The sequence below is a fragment of the Salvelinus alpinus genome, chromosome 1 (genome assembly GCF_045679555.1).
Source record: "Salvelinus alpinus chromosome 1, SLU_Salpinus.1, whole genome shotgun sequence".
Lineage (NCBI taxonomy): Eukaryota > Metazoa > Chordata > Actinopteri > Salmoniformes > Salmonidae > Salvelinus > Salvelinus alpinus.
The window spans coordinates 42,215,992-42,243,254 of NC_092086.1; the positions used below are offsets into that span (position 1 = coordinate 42,215,992).

The 27,263-nt window shown below is 44.1% G+C and overlaps 1 protein-coding gene across 2 annotated transcripts; it reads right to left on the reverse strand.

The window, feature by feature from the left end:
* Nucleotides 1-1,513: 1,513 nt before the first annotated feature.
* LOC139576500 (paralemmin-1-like) lies at nt 1,514-27,263 on the reverse strand. 2 transcript variants are annotated; one of them, XM_071402670.1, is made up of 8 exons: nt 26,902-27,263; nt 10,837-10,888; nt 9,067-9,147; nt 7,339-7,418; nt 7,016-7,094; nt 4,348-4,375; nt 3,996-4,079; nt 1,514-3,373 (listed from the first exon to the last, which is right to left on the reverse strand). In XM_071402670.1, exons 2-8 carry the CDS (start codon nt 10,879-10,881, stop codon nt 2,424-2,426), a joined length of 1,347 nt encoding a protein of 448 aa, XP_071258771.1. In that variant the 5' UTR covers nt 10,882-10,888; nt 26,902-27,263; the 3' UTR covers nt 1,514-2,423. The 2 variants fall into 2 exon arrangements, with proteins under 2 accessions (XP_071258771.1, XP_071258781.1); XM_071402680.1 differs by lacking the exon at nt 26,902-27,263 and adding an exon at nt 14,767-14,871.

The window sequence follows — 27,263 nt, forward strand, 5'->3', positions numbered from 1 at the left end:
ATCCACTCTGCATCTGCTACAGGAGCCTCCTTCACAGCCTTCTCCTCCAGAGCCATATCACTTTCAGCCTTAAGCTCAAAACATTGACTTCATGACAACATACTCATTTAAACTCCAGCCAATTTAGAGAGCTCTATCTGTGAGAACCAGTAAACCACATTATGAAAATTCATGTTTACTGTATGTCGTTTGCATGAATGTCTCCAGACACCACACCTGTTAAGATGACTCCAGATCTTTTACGATGCATAATGGCAAACTGATCAGAACTGTCATTGTCATTGAGGTTGTGCAGTTCTGTCCGTCATCATGTCTAATTACCAATGCTCCCATGTAATCTACAGATGCAGGATCTTCATTTTAAGACAGTTTGATACAGCAGGAAAATAATCATGCAGCAACAGGAAATGGGAATTATTGTCTGGATTATAATTAATGGCCATTTTTATATGGGTTGATACATTTTTTGTTAGGGCAAATCAAGTCTGAAATTTCAAAGTGGAAATTACAAACTTTAGAAGCCTTTTAAAAACACTACAAGTTTGCGTTTTCTGCTGTGCAGGAAAATTCTCAGCAACAAAAGAGTGATGAAATTAAATTCCTACATCTGTAGTCACCTCAGGTGCAGGTGAGATTTATATGTCTATATTTACCCTCAGGCTTATAGCCATACTCCAGCCCTGGATTATCAAAAAGCCAGCCACACTATGTATGAAGTGATAGCATCGCAACACAACTCAACATTTTATTAATGATATTTAATGAGCTTATCTCCTCCATTAAGGGGAAGTCAGCCAAACATTTCTCAGTGATACAAATACAAGCTCTTCCTTGAAAACCACAATTAATTATACATATTACCTCATGAAATATCAAATATCCTGAATTCTCAAATATTTAAAGCCTTTTTGTGGGAATAAACTGTAGGCTGTATACATTTATTTTAAAGTAAAGCTAGACGCTTGTTTCAAAGAGTATGAGTTGTTACTTTGTGATCAATAATAACAGCCATACTGTTCTAAAACATTATTATTCGTTTATGAAAACTAAATAGGTTATGGAAATTAAATGTAAATTAATCATATGCATCTGTGAGTGCTATTAATGACAAAACGTTGGTAACTAACAGTATAATATCAGAATACGGCAAGGTACTGTAAAATTAATAATAAGAAAGAGACCCACCTGTTTGCAGTGTCGTGGCTGTGTCCAGGCTTCTGTCTGAATGATGCTGCTAGGCTGCTGCTGAGACCCGTGAGAGGTGAGACTGCCTGTCACTCAAAAGGCGAAGGGGCTGAAGCTCATTGACTACACCTCGAATTGCTACAGGGCTGGCCCACGTGGGGAAATCTTAGCACATCTTCCAGAAAAATAGTATCTCTTTTAAACTCGGGATTTCATGGCTAATTGTGGTAAGAGAGTAATTCTGCTCATATATTAAGTATGTATGAACTACACATTGACACATCCAGCCCAAAGCGAGAGGTAAAAAAAAATACTTAAGTCGCCAAAGTTCCGTAGCGTGTCTTTAATGGTATGTCACAGCTCATTTGCAATAAAGAGTCCTATACATGAACGTCCTGACAGGAACGTTGCTACTGCTGATCAAAAGGAAAGAACGAGACAAACAAAAATCTTAAGAATATGAAATATATTTTGTTTTGATAATCACACACACATTCCAGTTTTTTTTAATCCACCTTCATTAACAGACATGGCTAAATCAAAATTAAACTATCAAACACACGTACACATGCAAATCGCACTGAATATATTTAATGGCATCCAACCCTTCTTTAACAGACTGTTTTGGTCACTGACGGAATACAGTATCATATTCATAACCATTACATTTGTATTACTGATGAGGACACTCTAAAAGTAGAGAACAAAAGGGTTATTTGCCATTGAAATTGAAATAGGCACATCAGGCATTTCTGAGATTAATATTTAAAAATCTATTTCCAAAAAGAAACAGATCAGTGGTTGTTGTATTCTTCATCTATTCTTCATATTCTTCATTCCTAGAGGACATAGTGCTGAGTACTTTTTTTTGGCTGATACAACCAATCACAAAGGCAGAGGAGCGGGAGATGAGTGCTGCTGGGATTTTGGCAGTAAAACCTAGTTGCATTACTGAACTGTGTCCAGCAGGAGGCAGAAGGGCTTTGTAACAGTCACACTGGAGTCTGTTCACAGAGCTGTTTGAAGAGGAGGATAACAGTAAACACTCCATGACACAAGCCATGTGGGACTGTAGTCTCAGGATACCAGTGACATTTTAGATGACAAAGGCACGACTCTCTGGAGCACATCCTGTGCAATTTAGACAATGTTGTAGATTTAGGCCAAGCATACAGACCATTCATCATGAGTGGCATAGCTTAGAGGAATGGGGGGGTGATGCTCTATCATGTGCAGAATCACATGATAGAGCAGCACTTGGTATTGTGTTTGGATGCCCTCTTTCCTGTTTCCTCGGCTCTGTAGCGTGGGGTTGGTCTGGGGGGATCATCCTCATGTCCCAGATCCTCAACCTCTTCCTGAGTGTAGCCCAGGATGACAGGTGGAACAGGGCCCTCCACAAAGACAACCAATCCACTCACGTCCTCCTCATCATCCTCATGCCCCACAGCCTCAACCTTTTGCTCAGTGTAGCCCAGGAAGGGTTCAGTCTCAGACCCAAGAACAGGAGACTGAAGAACAATCTCCTCCTCACCCGCGTCAGAAATGATCACCCGCTCCACCTCCACCAACTCTCTATCATCCTCATGGCCCAGACCCTCGCTCTCTGACTTTACCTCAGTGTAGCCCAGGAAGGTCAGTGTGACAGTGCCCTCCACAAGGTGTACCTGACCTACTCCTGTCTCCTTGTCCATCTCATCATCCTCACAGCCCAGATCCTCAACCTTTTCCTCAGTGTAGCCCAGGTCGGTCAGTCGGATAGGGCCCTCCACAATTTCCACCACTCCTATTTCTATCTCCTCGTCCATCTCATCATCCTCATGCTCCACAACCTCAACCTCAGTGTAGCCCAGGGATGTAGGTGTGGCAGGGTCCTCCACATTGTCCACCTCCTCTTCCATCCCACCACCAACCTCTATCTTCTCCTCTGCCTTCTGTTGTGGTACAACTGGGATCTCATCCAGCAGCACTTGCATCCCGACATCGTTGATGACACTAAGGAGCTGTCCCAGCTCCTCAGCAGAAGGCTGTCCTTCTGCCCCGCCGACGTGGTGGACGCTCTTCCTGCTGTCATTGAACACCGTCTCCCCCAAGGCCCTGGGTGCTCCAGACACGGGCACCACAGACCTGATCTTGGTGACCCCTGTCTTTGAATCCCTCTCCACCTGCACTGCAACCATCCCCAGCACTGTAACACAGAGGTAGAAATTATACAGGGCAATATAACAGTCAAGTCACTATATTTGGAATCATGGTCAGAGCACGGATTACCTGGGCTACAGAAACATAAAATATTAATGTTATATTCTACCCATACCACCACTCAAATACTATCAATTTAGCCTTTCCCCTAAAGGAAGGCCTACATTACCAGTAGGTGAAGGGCGAGGAGGCACATTTTTGTGGCATATGTCAGAGCCTTCTTTGCTAATGTCAGCCTGCACAACATGAGTAAACAACACAAGGTCAATGTGCAGGCTCACAGTGCACAACCCAGTACCCTTTCCACTCTCCATAGCCCCCAGCATGCATAAGAAATGTACCAAGAGAAACAAAGTGGGCTAAATATAACTATCGCCTGCATTCTGCTCCAGCCCTTCAACCCAGCCAGCCACATCGTTAAGCCGTACCCTGGAGGCAAAACCCAGCCACAGGAACAGATATAGAGAAAAATATGGAGAGAAATATGGTTTCCCTCATAGCAAAGGTATGTATAGATTTTTACTGTGGCTGGGCCCGTCCCAAATCAAAGGTGTGGATGATGATGAGCACTATCACATTTCTGTGGTGGAATCATCCCCAAACAGTACCTGATCGACCTTCCAGTCCATTCTCATGGAGAACCCTCTCCATTACTGGCCCAGGGAGCTGACCCCCAGCAGCTCTGATGATGTCTAAAAGATAAAGATACAGTGAGCTAATTCAAAACCATTGTACTTTCCATATACAAATGCTAATGTGCTGCGCGACAATCATGCGTTTGAGTTATATCATATCAATTATAAAACAATCACAGCTGTGGCTTCATTCTGTCACCCTGATTACATTAGTGTCAGTCAGAAAGAGATGAAAGAACAGTCACATGCAGGATGGTCTAAGAGAAAGTGAGAACGAACGAGATATCCAGGCCTAGGGCTAAAGGACCATGCAGGTGAAGCTTACCTTGTATCCCACCCTCTTCAATGTCAGCCTATGGGAAACAGAGGAGACCATTTTAAGTGGAACCCCTGGTCCTAACAGTCCTACAGTCACTGTCTCCCCCAAACACTTTCCTCTTCATCCCTGATCTCTCCCAGGCCCTGCGCACTGCCATAAATATGTCACAGTAACCATTAGAGCAGCGTGGCGCTGGGCTCAGCTTCGTCACACCATGAGTGTTAGAGATGAATACACACTGAACTTCCTTACCAAGTGTTAGTGTGAGCTAAATATGGACCATACATGAACCTGAATGTAAAAGTTCAAGTAATGGCCAGTATATTATATACACTGAGTGTGCCAAACACACCTGCTTTTTCCATGACATAGACTGACTAGGTGAATCCAGGTAAATGTTATCTTATTGATCCCTTATTGATGTTACCTTTCCTAAATTAGTCATGGATGGAGATAAGGATTTGGACTTGTGGTTTGACTTAATTCTCCGTACTGGACAATGATTATAACGGCGATTCTGATCCAACCATAAATTCATACATTGTGTCCCTGAACTGAGAGGATGGAAGTTCAATATGTAGCTAGGTGTAGTAGGCTAATGTTAACTAGCTAATCGTTGCCCATGAAAGGAAGTTGGGCTAGCGAGCAAGCATTTTAGCCACGTAGCCTAAGGCAATAAAAAATACAAGTGTGTACTGTATGACAGAGTCATAGACCGTTTCGTCAACAGGAAAGAGCAGGATGACATTGGCGTTTCTCTACAGGTAGGGTGAGTCAACATGTTTCTTCCACTTTTGTGCACACACACACACACACACACACACACACACACACACACACACACACACACACACACACACACACACACACACACACACACACACACACACACACACACACACACACACGCACGCACACATCAGTACCATGGACAGCCACATCATGTTTGGCGTATGTTGATTGAACTAAATTGTTTTTGGTATATTTTAGTTGTCCCTGTATTAGACTAAACATAGGTGATTTGATAGTGTTGAAATGTTGAAGTTGAAATGGTGCTGAAATAGTGGAGGCAGCTCCTGTTTTCATTGCGACTTGCGGTAACTCTACGTGGTTCTAAATCAATAGTTGTTTACTAGTCCAAAAACGTCAGAAACATTAACTTGCTTGAGCATGCTGTAGGTCATGTAACTGTTTGTTACATTCAATATGCTTTGTGGACTTCACCGGACAGATGTTGCTCTCCGGTTTTGTGATGATACAAAGGTGTGGTTTAATTTTTCTGCCACTGTATCATCTTATTGTCTCGGCCTTCGGCCTATATATCACAGTGGCAAGGCATATGAACTAACAGGTTATAGAGCAAACAACGCAATTATCACTTTTTTCTGGCTTGGCTTCTCAAGTGATTTTACCCACACACTGCTACTGGTGGAATGCTTTCAACACCTTGTAGTCCATGCCCTGACAAATTGAGGCTGTTCTGAGGGGAAAAGGGGGTGCAACTCAATATTAGGAAGGTGTTCCTAATGTTTTGTACACTCAGTGTATGTTCCCCTGTAGAGTTCACAGTTGGTACGGGGTCAAAGTCCTGTCAGTCAATAGCCAGACACCCTTTAGGGCTCCCCCAATGTGTAGGGCTATAATGTCACTAAATGTCAGAGTCAGTTTTCCATTGGGTAGCATACATATTCTACTTTAAAACACGGGATCGGCACTTTGCAATGTACTGTGGTTTGATTTCCAAAGGGAGGCAAAAACCAATCTGCTGAAAAGGTCATAACTGCATGAACAAAGGGATACTTTACTATAGAGAAGAGTGGTTTCTGCTGAACATCAATCTGTAGAATCAAAGGCTTAGTGAGGGAAAAGATCTTGAACTGCTGTAGTTGTGAAATATCGAAGCTATTTATATTACATAGTTCCAAACTGAATCAGCTGTTATTAATGTAAAAACATTGAGACTATTGAGTAAAACAGACCATTGGGGTAAAAAAGTATACCGAACATAAATATAAACGCAACATGCAACAATTTCAACGTTTTTACTGAGTTACAGTTTATAGAAGGAAATCTGTCAATTGAAATAAATAAATTAAGCCCTAATCTACAGTATGTATTTCACATGACTGGGCAGGGGCGCCACCATGCATGGGCCTGGGAGGGCATAGGCACACCCACTTCGGAGCCAGGTCCACCCACTGGGGAGTGGAGGTCCTGGACTGGCGTGGTTACGTGTGGTCTGCAGTTGTGAGGCCTGTTGGATGTACTGCCAAATTCTCTAAAACGACGTTGAAGGTAACAGCTCTGGTGGACATTCCAGCAGTCAGCATGCCAATTGCATGTTTTCTCGAAACTTGAGACATCTGTGGCATTGTGTTGTGTGACACAATTGCACAATTTAGTGGCCTTTTCTTGTCCCCAGCAAGGTTCACCTGTGTAATGATCATGCTGTTTAATCAGCTTTTTGATATGCCACACCTGTCAGGTGGATGGATTATCTTGGCAAAGGAGAAATGCTCACTTTCCATGTTGCGTTTATATTTTTTGTTCAGTATATAATGGGGAAAATCTGATAAGATATTTAATATGGCACAGAGGTATTTTAATTGATTAAGTATATTAAAAATCATATTAAAACTCAGGTTCTCAGAATGTCTCTGCTTTCTCCACTTGCCTGGTTGTGGCTCTGGGCATTGGTGACTGTGTAGCTTGTGGATTCAATGACCTCCACTATATCCTCACCAGTTGGCAACCTAATACACACACATTCCCACAATGATGACCGTAACACCCCATGACACATGAAACCAACACATTAACATACAAAGCCATTCACAAATACAATACATACATACAGAGGCATGACTACAGTTCAGGGGAGGGTCAGTATCAAGTACTTTATGTAAGAGATATATCAACATCTGAGCATATCAACTCCCTCAACCAACAGGCATGGGGAGTGATAGATTGTGTGTGTGTGTGCCGTGGGTGTCTCACTCCTCTGTGTAGTTCTCAGCACTGCGCCCAGGGACAGGCTGAGGGTTCTCGCTCAGCCACTGGTCCCTCAAGGACTTCCGCTGTGAGGAGAGATTTGGAGAGAGAGAGAGGGATGGAGAGAGAGAGAAAGAGGGTTGGTGACTATAACTAGGGTCTGCTATGTCCTGTGCAGTTAGCATATGCATGAAACGGCCTATGCTCTGAGCCATCTCTCTCAGCATGCAGCTCCCCCACCTGCCAGCTCATCCTTTCAAAACAAGCCTATTCTCTCAAATTCCCCATAGCAAAAGAAGCTAACAAAAACAAAAGCCTTCTGTCTCTATGAATACTGAAACGGTTATCCAGCATCCAGTAACCAAAACAAACAGCCCCTAGGCACAGAGCTCTGGCTGCCATTTTGGATCTCCAGCAGGATGAGTGAGGCCAAGAGCCTGGTGTTGTCTGTGAGGGAGCACTGCCCCCAACTCCGGATCCCTCACAGGGAGGGCTCAGAGAGCCACACGTCCTCGAACCCGGGTGTAGGCTTGATAACAAGGAGTCTGATTGCGACTGACAATAATAAACCTGACCATGTTAATTTTGAGAGTGTTTGTAAATGGACCAACCTGCATTGGCTGGGACTCAGTTAGATCCCTTTCAACCTGTGAAGCAGAAACCTTCCAGAGCCCAGAGGTACAGTAAAGGAGGGGTCCTCCTTTCATTCTAACTCAGGTATGACAACACCAAGCCGAGGGGTGAACATAGTCCTACCTGGCTCCAAGCCTCATCAATTAGTCATACGACAATGTGGGGAGTGTAATAGCAAGCTAAGCCACCACAACAGACAGACAGTGGTGAAAATGACACAACATTATATAGGAGTGGTGGTGACACTAAGTGGGCCTTGTTCACAACTATTTGCCAAGACAACCTTTTAGATGGAATGTATGTGACCGCTCCATGTGGACCAGTCTCTTACTGTGCTCAGAGTCAGAAAAGAAATGTAAAACAGGAGGGGAAGTGAGCTGTGCATACAGAGATGCTCTAACTGCTGGGCTGACTGGGAACAAGAGACTGTTCTCACACTTCACACTGAGGAAGAAGGAAGCCCTGTGGCTTCAGACAACTCTCATTCCTCTGCCATGTGTAAGGCTGGTGCCGCCAGCACAGCACACATCCTCAGGCAAACCCAGTAATGTAGAGTAGACTGTTTGTGTGGGCGGCTGCCTGAGTCATATGTGTTGATGGAGCGGTTCTAGCCACTCCACCACTGATCTGACGTGAAGGAGTTAATGGGGTCCAACAGGGATCAGTGCTGGTGGTCCCAGTGGAGGAGAGAGTTACTGACAAAGATCAACACAATGCACAGCTCTCTCTCTCTCACTCACTCCCTCCCTATTTCTCTACAACCACCACAACCACCTCATCATTTCAGTTCCTCTCTTTCTTGTGATTTCTCTCTCTGCTACAGAGGTCATGGTAGCAGAGGTCATGGTAGCAGAGATCATGGTAAGATGATGAGCAGAAGAGAGGTGAACAGGAAGGAGGGAGAAAAATACTGTTATACAGAGGAATAGAAAATGCCTCAGGACACCTCATGGTGTTGGGGATGTTGTCTGGTGTTATGGAGCTAATTGAGTTTATCATCACACAGGAGGGCTCCACCCTGGGCATGCGAACCAGCTGCCAGACATGTGGCTCCCTGCAACAGGGCAACAGGGAAGGACAGACAGACAGATCCAGACAGACCTTGCGCTGGGCCTGTGTCAGCCACTCCTCCTCCATCTCCCTCCTTGCTTTCTCGTCGTCCTGCTGCTTACGTCGCTTGTCCTGGTGATGGGAGAAGAAGAGAAAGAGACCAACAAAAAGAGAGAGATTTAGGGTTGAGTGGAGGTAGAGATATAGTTATGTTTCTGAACCTAATGAGGAGCACTTCCTGTTATTAAGCATCTCAGACGTGTGTCACCAGAGAGACAGAGTCCCACAGCTTACACTGCTTTCAAGCTCTATTGAGATAGTCATAGTTGTCATTTGAATGATGCTAGTGAAGGAGAAGATAACAGCACAACTACAGTACTGTATATCTTACTACAGTATAACTGAAAAGCGGTGACAGTAGATTACAGTGACAAGCCCCATAGACATATATGCTGTTGACCGGTGGAACAGCTGGTTCTTTAAGGTCAAAGTGCAGAGAAACGGAGGCAAGGCTAGGAGCACGTGGGCATGCCAGAACTCCATCTTCATGAGCTAGTCTGACAGTAACACACATATCACACATACTGCACATTCATGTTCTGTTAGGAGGAGCGGTTCACTCCCATACACTAGCACCAATCCAGGCCTGAGACAGGAAACCACCACTGCTATCCCTTTGGACTTCTCATAGTTTCCCCAACATCCCTCCGTTCAAAAGCAACTGCAATTAGATTACGCTAAACAGAAGGGCTAATTTAGATCAGAATTTAATTAACGATTTTGGTCTAACCTAATTCAATAAGAACTGTGTTGGGGCATAACATGTGGGAGTTGGCTAGACCCCACTGCATCAAAGAAAGACAGGATAAAGCATGGAGGGAAGGCATGAGCATTATGTGTGTGTGTGTGTGTGTGTGTGTGTGTGTGTGTGTGTGTGTGTGTGTGTGTGTGTGTGTGTGTGTGTGTGTGTGTGTGTGTGTGTGTGTGTGTGTGTGTGTGTGTGTGTGTGTGTGTGTGTGTGTGTGTGTGTGTGTGTATTTCTACTGTGTGTATTTCTAATGCTCAAGGTCCCTGTGGTGTTTAACCCTGCTGGTGAGGTCAGTAGTGGCCCTGAAGCAAACGCCATGCAACCCAATTGAATTATTCAAACATGGACAGACCGGGGGAGAGCAGGCATGTGATGTGGATGTACATGGCTGGGGGAGAGCAGGCATGTGATGTGGATGTACATGGCTGAGGGAGAGCAGGCATGTGATGTGGATGTACATGGCTGAGGGAGAGCAGGCATGTGATGTGGATGTACATGGCTGAGGGAGAGCAGGCATGTGATGTGGATGTACATGGCTGGGGGAGAGCAGGCATGTGATGTGGATGTACATGGCTGAGGGAGAGCAGGCATGTGATGTGGATGTACATGGCTGAGGGAGAGCAGGCATGTGATGTGGATGTACATGGCTGGGGGAGAGCAGGCATGTGATGTGGATGTACATGGCTGAGGGAGAGCAGGCATGTGATGTGGATGTACATGGCTGGGGGAGAGCAGGCATGTGATGTGGATGTACATGGCTGGGGGAAATATCCATCATATAAGCATAATGTATAGTACATGTCAATGTGCTCTGTGTGGGTTGTGTGCCTAATGTTAGAATGTCTTTAATTGTGTTGACTTCTGCAGAATGTGAGGTTAAACATTTGAACTATTTACAGATCACTGCCTTGATGCAGAGTAAACGTCTCACTGCCCTGACCGTTGTTGGGCGTCTTTATCAATGCACAAGTTCAAATAAATGTGTAAGGCGGAACTAAAACCCTGAGACTCACCTCTATAGCCTGCACTCTCTGCTGGTACTTCTCTGCCTCGTCCATGTTGGGTCTACAACACAAGAACACAGAGGAGAGTTATAGTTACTTTACTCAATTATTAAAAGTTATTCCACACATATTTGGCGAAAGCGCATAACTGATTTTCAATTCCCCTCGCTGTGGGACAGTGGATGAGAGAGTGTGATGATGTGATGCCAGATCCTAGATCAGTCATATATCAAAGCAGTGCAGAGGCTTCTCATGGAGAGACTGCTACACTACTGTATTCTGTCATGTACTGGGTCCTTTGGGTGTTGTCCTGTCATACTTCAAACCACCAACTACATATTATTATACACTTTCCACAGAGGTGACTGGAAAACTGCCTGTTAGCAATATCTGCACTAGAGATGATTACTACATAATTCTTATATCATTATTTAAACCCTAAATGAGAGAGCAGAGAGGAACTGGGAGAAGGGAGAGCACATAGCAGCACATGATGCTGAGTTGCTGAGCTCCCAACAGTAATACGTCTGACTGAAATTAAAGGAATGATTGATTCCTGGAGCAGCAACCTCACACACAGGGATAAAGTGTATGAGGAGAGGCAGTAAAACAGAGGCTGTGGAGAGGTCTATGGATCCGTTTGGCTTACAGTAAGAGTGGGAGGGCAGAGCTGCTCTCAGAAGATATATTAGGTTCACACTGCCTTTCCCCTATGTTATCATTAACTGTAAATAAAATGCTATAAACCAACCTGTCGCAGCTTTGATCACTGACATGATAATACCACTAGTCCAGAGTGTAATACACAGTGTACTACACTACAGAGTGTACTACACAGTGTACTACACTACAGAGTGTACTACAGTACAGAGTGTACTACAGAGTGTACTACACAGTGTACTACAGGACAGAGTGTACTACAGAGTGTACTACACGACAGAATGTACTAGAGTGTACTACAGAGTGTACTACAGTACAGAGTGTACTACAGTACAGAGTGTACAACACTAGAGTGTACTACACTACAGAGTGTACTACAGTGTACTACAGTACAGAGTGTACTACAGAGTGTACTACAGTACAGTGTGTACTACAGTACAGCATGTACTACAGTACAGGGTGTACTACAGTACAGAGTGTACTACAATACAGAGTGTACTACAGAGTGTACCACATAATGTACTACAGTGTACATAGTGTACTACAGAGTGTACTACAGTACAGAGTGTACTAGAGTGTACTACAGTACAGAGTGTACTACAGTACAGTGTATTACTACATAGTGTACTACAGTACAGTGTTTTACTACAGAGTGTACTACACTACAGTGTATTACTACAGAGTATACTACACTACAGCGTATTACTACAGAGTGTACTACACTACAGCATATTACTACAGAGTGTACTACACACAGCGTATTACTACAGAGTGTACTACACTACAGCGTATTAGAATGTACTACACTACAAAGTATTACTACAGAGTGTACTACAAAACACAGTAAAAAAAACACAGAGTGTACTACACTATAGAGTGTACTACACCACAGAGTGTACTACAGAGTGTACTACACTACATAGTGTACTACAGAGTGTACTACACTACAGCGTATTACTACAGAGTGTACTACACTACATCGTATTACTACATAGTGTACTACACTACATCGTGTTACTACAGAGTGTACTACACTACAGCGTATTACTACATAGTGTACTACACTACAGCGTATTACTACATAGTGTACTACACTACAGCGTATTACTACAGAGTGTACTACACTACATCGTATTACTGCATAGTGTACTTACACTACAGCGTATTATTACAGAGTGTACTACACTACAGCGTATTACTACAGAGTGTACTAGACTACAGCGTATTACTACATAGTGTACTACACTACAGCGTATTACTACAGAGTGTACTTACACTACAGCGTATTACTACATAGTGTACTACACTACAGCGTATTACTACAGAGTGTACTACAGTATCTCATCCTGTCATCTATTTAAACACACTTAGAAGTTTTGACATAAGAAGCGCTGGAAGATGCTGGCAGAAGGGCTACACACACACACACGCGCACCCACACACGCGCACCCACACACATGCGCACACACACATGCGCACACACACACACACATGCGCACACACACACACACATGCGCACACACACACACACATGCACACACACACACACACACACACACACACACACACACACACACACACACACACACACACACACACACACACACACACACACACACACACACACACACACACACACACACACACACACACACACACACACACCTCATATCAAAGCTCACTCTGGGAGATGGCTGCTTGATTGAAGTTGCAAATGTGTTAAGCAATAGAGACCTATAATGATTCACAGCCAATGACAGCCATTTCATGAGAGCAGATTATATTATAATTATACAGTATTATAATTATACAGGTTATAATTCAACCTCAGATATTTACCTTATATCTTTAAATTAATAAATATTCTATTCACATTATATACATGATTGGTATAACTAGCCTACTATGGAGAATGGTACTCGAGGCACAGGTGACTATATTTTAAGTACCGTTCTGTCCAACTCAGATTGATACTATATAGCATAAGTGGTTAGAGATTAGGATGGTTGTATGGTGTCTGAGGGCTGCTCAGCTACAGTGTGATATAGCCATAGTCAGCCACACAGGGCTATTGTTAGTCTCAGGCGGGCATTGTAGTGAGGGTGACAGACGGCTCTAGAGGTAAAGGGGGTGTTGTATTGACGGCAGGGCTGTGATGGAGAGGGAGGGGCTGTGACGTCTCACACCCAACACGGGGGTCATTAGTGGGCATTGTCACGGTGATGGAGTGCCACAGGCAGAGGTTCATTAGAAGAGGCACAAGGGCGCTGCCAACCCGGGGGACTCTCCTTGTCCAGATGATGGACGTCTTACACACTGCCAACCGCCAGCCAGCCCAGAGCCCCCCCACTCACTTGGACACCCCAGTCCTTCTGTGTCTGTCTGTGTATGACTGGCTGCTGCTGCTACCCTGGAGAGAGTATACCACTTTGTTTGTACAGTCTGGAGGTGACTGAGATGAGCTATGGTTTGGGGGGGGGGGGGGGGGGCTGTGTTGCTTTGGCAGTCGAGCTGCTGTTTCTAGACACCATTTGTCGCATGGTATTCTCCTGGGAATCAGCAAATGTGACGTGTGCTGCTTATCATATGAGCCCACACTTCTTAGAGAGAGAGAGATTTCCTGGGAGGACGTCAGGGGACCGGATCTTCCAGGGAGCTTCCCAGGGTTCCTGCTTAACTTAAATGTAACTTCCCAGGAGAAATGACTAGGGCCAAAGGGACAGAAACTTTCCATGCATCAAATGTCCCTGTACACTGTACTGTAACTCAGCCCCTTGAGAGACCCTGACCTGAAAGAGAGAGATAGAGGAAAGAGAGACACCTGGGTCCTCTGTGACCTGACCTGGACTGAGGGGAAAACACAATGTACTTCCGACAGCTACAAATCGAGCACTTAAGCCAGAGTCCCTGCAACCCTTTTCCACTGAGTGGAGTCTTGGAGCGGGACCAAAATGGAATGTAAGCACAGACACTGAGGCTGGCGTGTGGGTGTCCCTCACCTGTCCCCACTGAGCTCTCTCTCTCTCTCTCTCTCTCTCTCTCTCTCTCTCTCTCTCTCTCATCCATCCGTCAGCAGAGAGAGAAGTGCTCTCACGGAACATGGAGTGCCCACTCAGGCTGAACTGATTTCTCTCCAGCTGTGGGTGAGATCCAGGGACGGAGTGAGTGTGTTGTGTGTGTCACATTGAGTGTCTCACAGGGGGACACATATAGTATGTACAGAAAGGTGGAGGTGTAAATGGGTGGGTGATGTGTGTGTGGGAGAGAGATAGATCTGACCTGTGTTTCTCAGCCACAAACAACTGCAAGACGTCTGACAGTCAGCGCCTTATCTTCTCCAAGGGGGTTGGAAATCTCCTCTGTCTTTTCCCGCTTAAGGCACGGCTCACTGAATGTGACTGTGAGACTGGAGGGGGGAGGACCACTGGGAGATATTTACACCAGTAGCACAGCAGGAGGCACATTCTGTAGCCTGACACCATACAGTACAGTATGCATTACTGATACATACAGAAATAGTTGTGTACAAGAAAGAAAGGCTTTACACATTCAGTATTACTGTAAACACTCTGCTGTATGAACAATACTCAAGAGGAGCACTGCCCATAATCTTGGAATGGTGGGTGGAAACGTATGGGAAAAGGCAACATGTAAATGTTGCTCCTCAATAGGGAACTCAGTTTCTCACTGTGTGGAGGATCGGGATAACCTCACCCTGGAATCCTAACTATGTGGAATGGATCTCTCCCTGGAGCTCCCCATGGACTCACTGTGGGGGAGACCAGCCCAGGGAAAGAGGTCAAATGTTCTCCAGGAGTTCTGGTATACATTATGTTGAGTGCCAGGAGTTTTTCCTGGCTGTGTGATCTGACCAGGAAAGACTTGGCCTTAGTTGTGACTATAACTAGGGCCCAGATTTTTTTCTGGCCAGGTCCCATGATCTGGAAATAACTCCTGGCCCTAAATGCATTGTAATCGCAATTGTTAGTGTAAAAACAAGAAATGGCCAATCTGGTCTGGCCACTGGTCTTCATGGCACATCCAGTCCACAGAGTGAGACAAACTCAGACCCTGCCACTTAGCCATATTCTACATGGGGGTGAGAGTCAGCCAGTGCAGAGAGAAAGCGATTCTCTGTCCCAGAAACTAGTCATGTACAAAAGTTACGCTGCTTCGCTCCCTAATGTATAATTCAGCACTAGGAAGGCATTCTCTCTGTCCTCCGGAATCGACTCGGTTTTTAAAGTTACTTTCTGTGTTTTCCAAGTCCTCCTCTACTTCCTGTTGCTGAAAGCATGGATTCAATTGTTTATACTTTTGGTTTTTAATAAAGTGCAAGTGCTTTAAGTCGTTGTGGGTGTGCATGTCTGCATGCATTTGTTTGTTTCTGTGAATCTGTGTACGTGCGTGTGTTTGGTAGATTGAGTGCTGAAAGTATAGGGAGCCGTAAAAGTGACAGAATATGAGTGGAATCAGAAATATTTGATTTGAATGCCACAGAAGTATAACTCACAGAACATTCTTCCCCAAAAGCAAAAGCAGGTCTGGAGGAGGAAGCTCACAGCTCTGTGACTGACGTGATGGTGGGAACTCTGGAGATGTGAGAACAGTATAAGCTCCCAGTGAGATTCTGGAGGTTATCAGGAAGATACACATCTCTCCTGCAAGGTCACAGCTGTAGTTTTATTCACATCCAAAACATCTCTAAATGGAATGTAAGGCAGGGATCAGGGAGATAATTGGGCCTTAGCAGAGGTGTTCACCCAGCAACAATATTCATACACCAGTAACTATGGGATTTCCTGAACTCTGTAACCAACACCACCATTTCCAGGAACAGAGGTGCAGCTAACATTCCAGTACAATGAAGTCAACTAGAGAATACAGCACGTTCCATCGGAATCACTGTTGTCCAGACATACTGTAGACTGTGGTACTGTACTAGGCTGAGTCAGGACAGGAGAGCCCCAAACCTCCTCAGCCTGGCACAGGATGGGCTGCTAGGAGCCAGGACTTCCAGGACTGGTAGGCTTTACTCAGCTGAAAGCACACAGCTTAGCAGGGGAGACTGACTCACATGGTCTCTCTGTCAGGGACTTCCACCTGGGCCACGCACGCACGCACGCACGCACGCACGCACGCACGCACGCACGCACGCACGCACGCACACACACACACACACACACACACACAAGGAAGCTCCTGCCATGTTGAGGCCCAGATTGCAGGACATTTGTCTGCTGCCTACCAAGCGTTTGCATTGTCATTGTGGGTTACTTCATCATTGGGTTCAATCACCATCAGAGCTGTGCTTGGGGGCACAGATGGCTCCTGTGTGCTCTGTTTGTTTGTCTGAGCCTCTTTGTCAACGTCTCTAATTAGAATAAGGAGAAACAGTATGCTGCTTCCCAACAGGAAGTGAGATGCAGCATTACACTCCATTTAACTTCACAAGAGCTCACACAGGAGCTCCGCCTATCACGTGCACATGCACACACACCGACGGTCAAACGTGCATGCGCACGAACACACACCCACACTCACTAACACACACACTTCAACTTTCCCTGGCAAACACACTTGGATGGATATGCTCTCTCACTTCGTAACGGTTTTCCTAGAAAGAGTACCGAACTGTGTGCCGTTTAAATGTGTGCCGTTTATACTGAACAAAAATATAAATGCAACTTGTAAAGTGTTGGTCCCATGTTTCATGAGTTGAAACATGGGACCAATTGTGACGGTGGGGTTATGGTATGGGCAGCCATAAGCTACTGACAACAAACACAATTGCATTTTATCGATGGCAATTTGAATGAACAGAGATACCGTGACAAGATCCTGGGGCCCATTGTCGTGCCATTCATCCGCCGCAATTAACTCATGTTTCACCATGATAATGCACAGCCCCATGTCACAAGGACCTGTACACAATTCCTGGAAGCTGAACATTTCCCAGTTCTTTCATGGCCTGCATACCAGACATGTCACCCATTGAGCATGTTTGGGATGCTCTGGATCGATGTGTACGACAACGTGTTCCAGTTTCTGTCAATATCTAGTAACTTCAAACCGCTATTTAAGAGTTGTGGGATAACATTCCACAGGCCACAATCAACAGCCTGATCAACTCTATGCAAAGGAGATGCAAAGTGTCACGCTGCATGAGGCAAATGATACTGACTTTTTCTGATCCACAACACAATTGTTTTTAAAGGTATTTGTGACCAACAGATGCATATCTATATTCCCAGTCATGTGAAATTCATAGATTAGATCCTTATATGAACTGTAAGTCGATCAAATCTTTGAAATTGTTGCATGTTGTGTTAATATTTTTGTTCAGTATAAATGCCTGTCCTATTGTCATTGGATAAAATAGGGTGGGACCATGAGACGTGACAGTGTGGTTGTGTTGAGCATAAACTGTTCAAGTATTCAGTTACTACGTGATCCAAACTCAGGTGTTCCCAAAAAGTTTTGGCCCATGACCCCAATTTGATATAAAAAATGTTTTGTGACCCCACCATGTAAAAAAAGTAATGCAATCAACAGCCATTGTATACTTTTTATTGTTATTGGGGCTATGACAGTTTATTACAAATCAGTCTGCCTGTACTTTTGACAGTATTTCAGTCTGAAGGGAGTATGGTTTGAAGTAAATGAAATGCATCAGAAAGGTATTGGGAAATTCAGGGCCTGGTCTTGTCTACTCTGTTTTAATGAGTCATGCGTGGCTTGTGGGCATGGTAGAAGGAAACAGAAGACACATACAGTACATGTTTCAGAAGACACATACATGTTTCAGGGTACTGGCATAACCCCAGTTCTATGAACCAAGTTACTCTCCCGACCTCATTTTCAAACCAGGCGACCCCTAGTTTAGGAAACGCTGTCCCAACTGCTGTGTATGTACAGTATGTCAGGCTGCATTCTCTTCCCTGCCGTACCTACCGTGCCAAATCAAAGCAATGACATGAGGAGGTGACTGAGCCTAGCTATAGTTAATGGGAACAGACCAGGGTACAAATCAGATGATCAGATGCAGCCAACGCTTGCACCCCACCCCCATCCTCCACTGATATACTGTCCATACACATGGATACACATGGACACATGCACACTTGGCTGCATAAACAAGCAGGCAGAAACAATGTGCTCTAGATTGCATGAAGTGTTACTGTAGTCTCTGCAGCAGCACATTGTGTGAATGGAATATTCTGCACAATGAGGGCCGAGAATACACAGTGTTGACTCAGGAAAAGTTCTCATCTCATAAATAGTTAAAAAGCTGGGCTTTTAAAAGAATTGGTTAACCTGTGCCCTGCAAGTTTGGCGGTCTACAAAATATGCATTCAGGGAGGTGGAAATTTGCTTTTCTGGGCTGCCTAGTAGCCTGGAGAATGTGGCCTATAAGCATGCCTGGTTAACTTTGAGATGAACCTGCTCTGAACCTACACTGAACCTGCTCTGCTCACATAGACTTCTCTCTACCTCTACCCAACACACACAACACCTCATCCTTTACACTGTTGACCATTATCATCACGTTATACAGTCCCATTAAAACAGCAGTTGTCATCACTATGGAGAGAAAAGGCATAGCACAATGAGTTAAAGCTGGTGAACCTTACCTTACTTTCAGTGATTCAGCCGTTCTAGTCCATGATCAGAATGAAACTACCCACAATGATCAATCAACATTACCGCATTACAGCAATTATTGTCTGACCGGCAACATCAAATTTGAAAGGCCTAATCCTCATTCAGTAATAAACACTCTAGCAATATAAGTCATGAGCAATATAACTACTGACCTTTCATTTACTGCTGCTTAAAATGACAGCTAGGTCACACTGCAATGACAGCTAGGTCACACTTTGAGCTGAGGCTGGGGTCCTATGTGGCTCAGTTGGTAGAGTATGGCGCTTGCAATGCCAGGGTTGTGGGTTTGATTCCCAACGGGGCACCAGCAAGAAAATGTATGCACTCTCTACAGTAAGTCGCTCTGTATAAGAACATCTGCTAAATGACTAAAATGTCAAGAAAATAAAAGAATGTAAGGCCAGAGTGTGCTTGTTGAGGAAGTTTGAGGTATAGCTGTCAGTACCTGTGCCCTGCAGGAGGCCACGTTTAGGTTTGGTGTGGAGCAAACCAAAATTGGTTCTGTAAAGGTTCCCAGTACATTTGTTAGGTTGTGGCAAATATTCTCTTAACACAAAAACTGTCTCGTTGTGATGATTATAGAATGTTTGTATAAAACATTTGCCTGATGTTCCTAGTACACATTTAATCTGTTTCATGTTGTGTGGACATTATAAGAGTTCCCCCCCCAAAAAAGTTCCCAAAACACAAAAACTGTCCACTTGTGATGATTATTTAAATGTTTCTATTAGGTTGAAAAAAAAAAACATTTGCCTGATGTTGCAATAACATTCCCAGAACAATTACTTTGTTTCTTTAAAAGTTCTTAAAACATTTATTTAGGTTGTGGGAACATTGTGGGGATATGACAAGAGATAGGTTCCTAAAACACAAAACTGTCCATTTGTGCTGACATTCAGATAATGTTTGTATCCGGGTGCACAAAACATTCCTTTGATGTTGCAAGAATGTTGACAGAACAGCCTTTCTGAGTTCTTTAAAGGTTCCCAGAAAATGTAATTAGGTTTTGGGAACAGTGTGGGTGCATTACAAGAGATAGGTTCCCAAAACACAAAATATGCATGGTTGTGATGAAATTCATACAATGTTTAAGTTAGGTTGCACAGGACATTCCCTTAATGCTGTAAGAATTAAATAAGACAGTTTTTATGACGTTCGTAGACTATTCCATTGATTTTAACGAACGTCATAAATACAGCCTCATTGCTGCAACTCCCCAACGGGCTCGGGAATCAATGGTCGAGTCATGCGTCCGTGCCTTAGACTGCTGCACCACTCGGGGGGCCCTTTCCAAGGATATCCCCCCCCCCCCCACACTCCTAAATATGAGCCTTTTTGCAGACAAGCTGATATTCAGTCCCATAGACACTCAGATCCCCTATGTACTTGAACACCAGTTAATAGTTCACTGTTCTGACTGGTTCTTTCATTCAGCTGACAGCAGCACTGATCTCTGACCCTTTCACGATGAAGGTCATTGAAAAGCCTGCTCACGTCTCGTCTTCACACATTCCAGGCAGTGAGAACACATTTACTGTACACACAGAGACAGTAAGAAGGCTGCAGAGAGCAGAGTGTACACAATGTAATCTCCTGTAATCTCCTAGTCTAGTAAAGTCACATGTCTTGCTGTTATTCCCTCTGTAGGCTTTCCACCTCCTTCATAGAAACAGGCTGCTCGTCGAACATCTTATTCCACAATTATGGGCATTAATATGGAGTTGGTCCCCACTTTGCTGCTATAACAGCCTCCACTCTTCTGGGAAGTGTAATGTGGTGCGTGCTGGTGGCAGGGAAGTCAGGCGCAGGAGAATGAACTTGGTAAAAACGGAGCTGTTTAATAAACATCAAAACCTCCAAAAACCAAAGTATACAAAATAACAAATAGAGGGTGCAAAATCCATCGCACACCAGAAATAACAATAAACACCTACATACAACAAACAATCTCCGACAAGGACATGAGGAGAAACAGAGGGTTAAATACACAACATGTGACTGTTGGGATTGGAACCAGGTGTGTAGGAAGACAAGACAAAACCAATAGAAAATGAAAAATGGATCAATGATGGCTAGAAGGTCGCTGACGTCGACCGCCGAACACCGCCCGAACAAGGAGAGGGACCGACTTCGGCGGAAGTCGTGACAGGAAGGCTTCCACTAGATGTTGGAACATTTCCGCGGGGACTTGCTTCCATTCAGCTACAAGGGCATTAGTACACTGATGTTGGGCGATTAGGCGTGGCTTGCAGTCTGCATTCCAATTAATCTCAAAGGTGTTCGATGGAGTTGAGGTCAGGGTTCTGTGCAGGCCAGGCAAGTTCTTCCACACCGATCTCGACAAACCATTTCAGTATGGACCTGCATTTGTGCATTGGCATTGTCATGCTGAAACAGGAAAGGGCCTTCCCCAAACTGTTGCCACAAAGTTGGAAGCACAAAATCATCTAGAATATCATTGTATGCTGTAGAGTTACGATTTCCCTTCACTGGAACTAAGGGGCCTAGCCTGAAGCATTCGGGCAGGTAGCGTTCTCCTGGCATCCACCAAACCCAGATTCGTCCGTCGGACTGCCAGATGGTGAAGCGGGATTCATCACTCCAGAGGACGCGTTTCCACTGCTCCAGAGTCCAACGGTGGTGAGCTTTACACCACTCCAGCCGATGCTTGGCATTGAACATGGTGATTTTATGCTTGTGTGTGGCTGCTTGGCCATGGAAACCCATTTCATGAAGCTCTTGACGAACAGTTATTGTGCTGACGTTGCTTCCAGAGGCAGTTTGGAACTCGGTAATGAGTGTTGCAACATAAGAGAGATAATTTTTACGTGCTACACGCTTCAGCAGTCCCATTCTGTGAGCTTGTGTGGCCTACCACTTCGTGGCTGAGCCGTTGTTGCTCCTAGACATTTCCACTTCACAATAACAGCACTTACAGTTGACTAGGGCAATTCTAGCAGGGCAGAAATTTGACGAACTGACTTGTTGGAAAAGTGGCATCCTATGACGGTGCCATAATGAAAGTCACTGAGCTCTCCTGTACTGCCAATGTTTGTCTATGGAAACTGCATGGCTATGTGCTCAATTTTATACACCTGTCAGCAACGGGTGTGGCTGAAATAGTCGAATGCACTAATTTGACGGGTGTCCACATACTTTTGTACATATAGTGTATGAACTGAACATAGACCAGCCTAAACACTACATTTAAACAAATGCATGCAATCATTTACACATGTGAACCTGACCCAAACGCAGATATCCTGTACATGATAGCACAAATGCGCTCAACCATGCACACAACCACATAAGGACAAGGCCTGCTGTCATGCACATAGTCTAGAACTCAAATGCAGAACTATACACATATGAAGACCACATATACAAATACATTACGCAACACTAGTATGTCCTCATTCTGTCCTCCCCAACAGTCTGTAAATCGTATCTCATTCTATCTATGCACATCATATTCCACTTAATCCTTGTTTATTCTGTGTAGGCTAAGGCTCACGCACATCTGATAAATCATGGCGTCCAGTTCATCACACTGTGTGCTCCTCCACAGCACCCTGATCCAGTTGGAGGAACAAACAGAAGACATAAGCTGTTGTTGTTCCCTAGCTACGTTGTTTTTAGCCATCGACCCTGCAGCCTCTCTCTCCTCTGCCTTAACACCATTACATCGTTAGGGAGGGACGATTACATAATTTGGGCGGAATATGCGGAATATATTAATGGTTATGTCTTTTCAAGACAGATTAGAGATGAGGTCATGTTGTTAACCTCAGCGTTATGGTATGCATGGCTTTGTCATGTGAGGATGTCTACCGCGGTTCCTTGACACAGCTTGGATTATGAAAAACAGATTGTCCATTCAAATGTGTAAACCCTTTGGAAAATAGTGTGTTCAGCCTGTCACAAGTATTTTACACTATTTTACCCTCTTTGGAAAAGGGTATTCAATGCACAATTCATATACTTTCCTTCTACACCTCACTTGACAAGTGTTTTCACTGATTCAAATTCAGCATAAAAACGGCAATGGAGAAAAAACATTTCAAACCATTTTTAGATGTTTCCAGAGCATTCTAATGCAGCTTCCTGAAATAGCTCAATGTCTCTTGGTAGAAGTTACAATTTAAGCACTTTAATAAAAACAATTGGCCTTGTCAATGTACAGTGCAAGTCTAATGAGTTCATGGCTCCATAACGGGAAAGAGCATTCATCAAGCACTTAGCCTCACTTGCCAGGCTTACATTTTAACTCCGCATTGTTGGAATAGGACCCGTAAGTTATTTATGAGGCAGCTCTAGAGGGAAAGGGGCCCAACTATAGTCTTATTGAAGGGTAATTAGATCCATGTTATCTCCCACTCTACACTCAAAGACTCGATCATGGACACTGTTACTGACACTTGTGGATGCTTCGCGTGATGTATTGTTGTCTCTACCTTTTTGCCCTTTGTGCTGTTGTCTGTGCCTAACAATGTTTGTACCATGTTTGTCTTGCTACCTTGTTGTGCTGCTGCCATGTTGCTACCTTGTTGTTGTTGTGTTGCTACCATGATGTGCTACTATGCTGTTGTTGTCTTAGGTCTCTCTTTATGTAGTGTTGTCTCTCTTGTCATGATGTGTGTGTTGTCCTAAAAAAATGATATCCCAGCCCCTTGTTAGGCTGCCATTGTAAATAACAATTTGTTCTTATTTGACTTGCCTAGTTAAATAAAGGTTAAATAAAAACTAAAAATAGATTAGATTGAGGCAGAATGAACAGCCATTGTCTAATGAGCCTCCAAATGTCAATTCAAATCCTACACATCTGTCCTCATATCCCTTGGGCGTACTTTGAATGAATTTGTGTACAGTATAAATATGTATTCAAAATCTGAAGTATTGCATATTGAATTTTGTGGCAGTCGAGGTCCTTAGATGTTACATAGTCATTGTAACAACACGTTGTCCAATCCATAACGCTCAGCTGTGTCATTTAGGCGGAGGTTCCTTTCAACAGAACACCACCCAACATAGGACGGCCCACGTCATGTCAGAGTTGGATGGTAAATGTTCCAATAAATGTTGATTTATGGTCCCCTACCAGCCATTTTCCCGGCAGTGGCATCCATCCCCTCAAAAGTGGGTCACATGTGAAAGTAATGGGGGCTGTGAAACAGGACAGAGCAACCCCATAAATAATAGAGAAGGGAAAGCAAGGCGGTGTTAGCCGCAGCGGCCATATTCCTTTGTCTGTAATCACATTTGTAGGCCCAGCTTTGTCAGGCAAATCCGTCGAGGTTTTGTGTCTAATGGTGTCTTTCCATCAAGGCGTAAGTCTGATTCACGACTCTGGAGTGACAGCCCATTGTCTCCTCCCTGAACCCAGAATCCTCAGGGTTTTCTCAAGCTGTCAGCGTGTGTATCCACGGGCTCATTAAGCTGATGACGGGATGGAGATTTTGTGGGGAGAAGAGCAGGCATGGCTGAATGCAAACAGCTCAAAGCTCTCCATCAATCTAATTGTGTGAGAGACTGTGCTGCTGATATCACCAAGGAGATATCACGGAGAGCAGCGCTCAAATGTGTTAATTGAGTTGACTCTCGATTTCCAAATCCACGGGCAGGATTTTAGTTTTGCCTCATCTAAGGAACAGTGCTGTACATTTCCACATCCATTCGATCTACAGTAACAATCATAAAAACTACAGTACACAAGTATTTTGCACAGTAAGCTAATTCCTCCATATCTCAGAACATCTGATCAAGACCAGAACTGCCTGAGGTTACGGAGCAGCAGATATTCAGTATCAAACTGCATGGTTAACGTTCCTCTCTCCGGAATCCATTTTCCTTCCTGTGACTGAAGCTCTGACATTTAACTGTAATGGCTTGGAAGAACATGAACCACAGCTATATTTTCAGGAAACAGCGCTGCTTCTCTTTGAGATGACTGACAATAAGTTAGCCATGTGCCAAGAGCTTCTGAAGAAAGTCTCTTACCTGACGTGATGTGAAACATCAAATATTCAAGAGAGCAAAATTCACCTGCCTTTGCAAGAGCAGCGCACCCCACCACTGAAAATCGTTGGCTCTGGACAGGTGCAAAGCCCTAGTTCCAACCTAATCTCGGTTAACCAAGAACTAAAATCTCACATAATTTGGTTATGTTTATGTAGTCTGTCCACGAAAGATTAGTTCCAACCAAACAACCAATACTCTGAATGTTTAAGGGGGCACAACCTTTTGGCACTATCATATGGTTTCTCGCAATCTCTTCAACGGGAATTTTAGATTGCTGCTTTGACCTTAGTGCTTGAGATTTTACACATCGACAAGAAGTCAGGCTGCGAACCGGCTGTAAAGGCTTGACACCATAGGAGCGTAATGTAGTTCAAGATTCTGACCAGATGGAGCCACGAGAACCATCCCTTCATCTCCCCCCCCCCCCCCCCCTCCCCCGGTGTTCCTCCCTCTGTGTTCTACCTAATGAAGCACTTTGCTGGAGCATGTGGGTGTCTTTAAGTGAGTCTCACCCGCCTCAGGCCCAATCTGGATGCTCATAACACTGGCAGACACTCTACACACTGCATATTTCCCTCTCTTACAGAGAGCAGAGCGATGGCTTCAGACGCCGTCCACCCTAGCACCGACACTACCACTCTGATGATGTGAAATCAATATGAACATTAGTGCCCTAATCACTGCTAATGTTCTTTATGATCGTTACCCATTTACTCATTAATTACAAGACATTTCTTTGATATTCATATTCACATGAATATCATTATTCACATGACTATCATTATGGTAATGGGTGATATTTTGCCTGACAACAAGCTCTATATTTGGTAGGTGGAGCATGCTTCAATTCTAGACTAGTTATCTCCTATGAAGATCCTCAGCCTGATGCTGATATGTGTTTAAGCTCTGTTGCAGAAGACGTCACAGAGTAATGAGGGACTGTCTCTGTACTGCAGCATAGAGGCCAAGAGCTGGAGTGGTGGTGTTGGGATGGTGCAGTGTGGCTGGAATATAGAAGCGCTTAATTCCAATTAGACTAAATTTGATTATTGTGCCCTGGCTGAGAATCCCAAAGCAATTTGTCTCCTTAAGCATTGAATCCATTTTAGGGGATCTTTGTTGCCATGGAGTAGGTTAGTTAATGAAGTGCTCACTGTTAGAGGTGTGTCAGTCGTCTATGACTGACAGGTTGTTTATCAGTATTGAGTGGGTCACAAAAGCAGCTATTTTAAATGCACAGCTTATATTAACGTGCACCAAGTCACAGTCATCTCTCCTATACCAAAGGCAGGGATTTGTGTCTTAAACTTTGCCAATAGAGTGAGGTGACAAAGTTCTTCAGTTCAGGAATGCCCCAAAAAATTAGGCAGTCTGTTGTGAAATGATGCAGGTACTTGGTTTTTACACTTTGAACAGGAATGCAATGAAAGCTGAAGAGATTAATTTCACATGATATTCATACAAATTTGTCATTATATTGAACCAGCCCAGTTATAACATTATAATAAGCAATGTTGCAAAACAAAATCTTTTTTTTTTAAAGATCTGTGGCACAACCTCAATGTTGAATAATATTGCAAAATGGGATCCAACTTGGTACAACTTCATGGGATATGATAATACGAAGTTGACCCGTAGAGTGGACTTTTAAAAGAGATGATGAGCTACAATAATTTACATGCAACTTAAATTACGTGTAAAGCATTTGAACAAATAGGTAAATAGCCTTACCTTGCGTAACTTTCACTCGCAGTTGGAATGTAGAACAAGCGCACAGAAAGATATGGTTCAAGGACTCAGGTTGAAAAAGTTATGAACTCTTCAATCAGATTTGACTGTATTTTCCATCTCTACGATGTGTAACGTTTGGTATGAAAACTGCTGGGAAGTTAGTAAGAAAACACGAATTCGTTTGTGGGAGTGACCACAAAGTTCAGTGAGACGTAATAGGAGGCTAGAGTAGCCCACTCCATAATGAACACTTCGGCGCGCCTCTCGTTCAGGGAAGGTACCAGGGAAGAAAAATAGCATGCTCCAGAAGAATGCTCGAGACCGTTAACTACCGCAGTAGTCTTAGCGTTTTATTTTCTAAA

Excerpts from the sequence above, each read along its gene's own strand:
- LOC139576500 (XM_071402670.1), bottom strand. The coding sequence starts at position 10,881 with ATGGACGAGGCAGAGAAGTACCAGCAGAGAGTGCAGGCTATAGAG. Across the intron at positions 7,095-7,338 it reads GCTGAGAACTACACAGAGGA|GTTGCCAACTGGTGAGGATA; the intron begins GTGAGACACCCA and ends TGTGTGTATTAG. Across the intron at positions 4,080-4,347 it reads TGAAGAGGGTGGGATACAAG|ACATCATCAGAGCTGCTGGG; the intron begins GTAAGCTTCACC and ends TTTATCTTTTAG.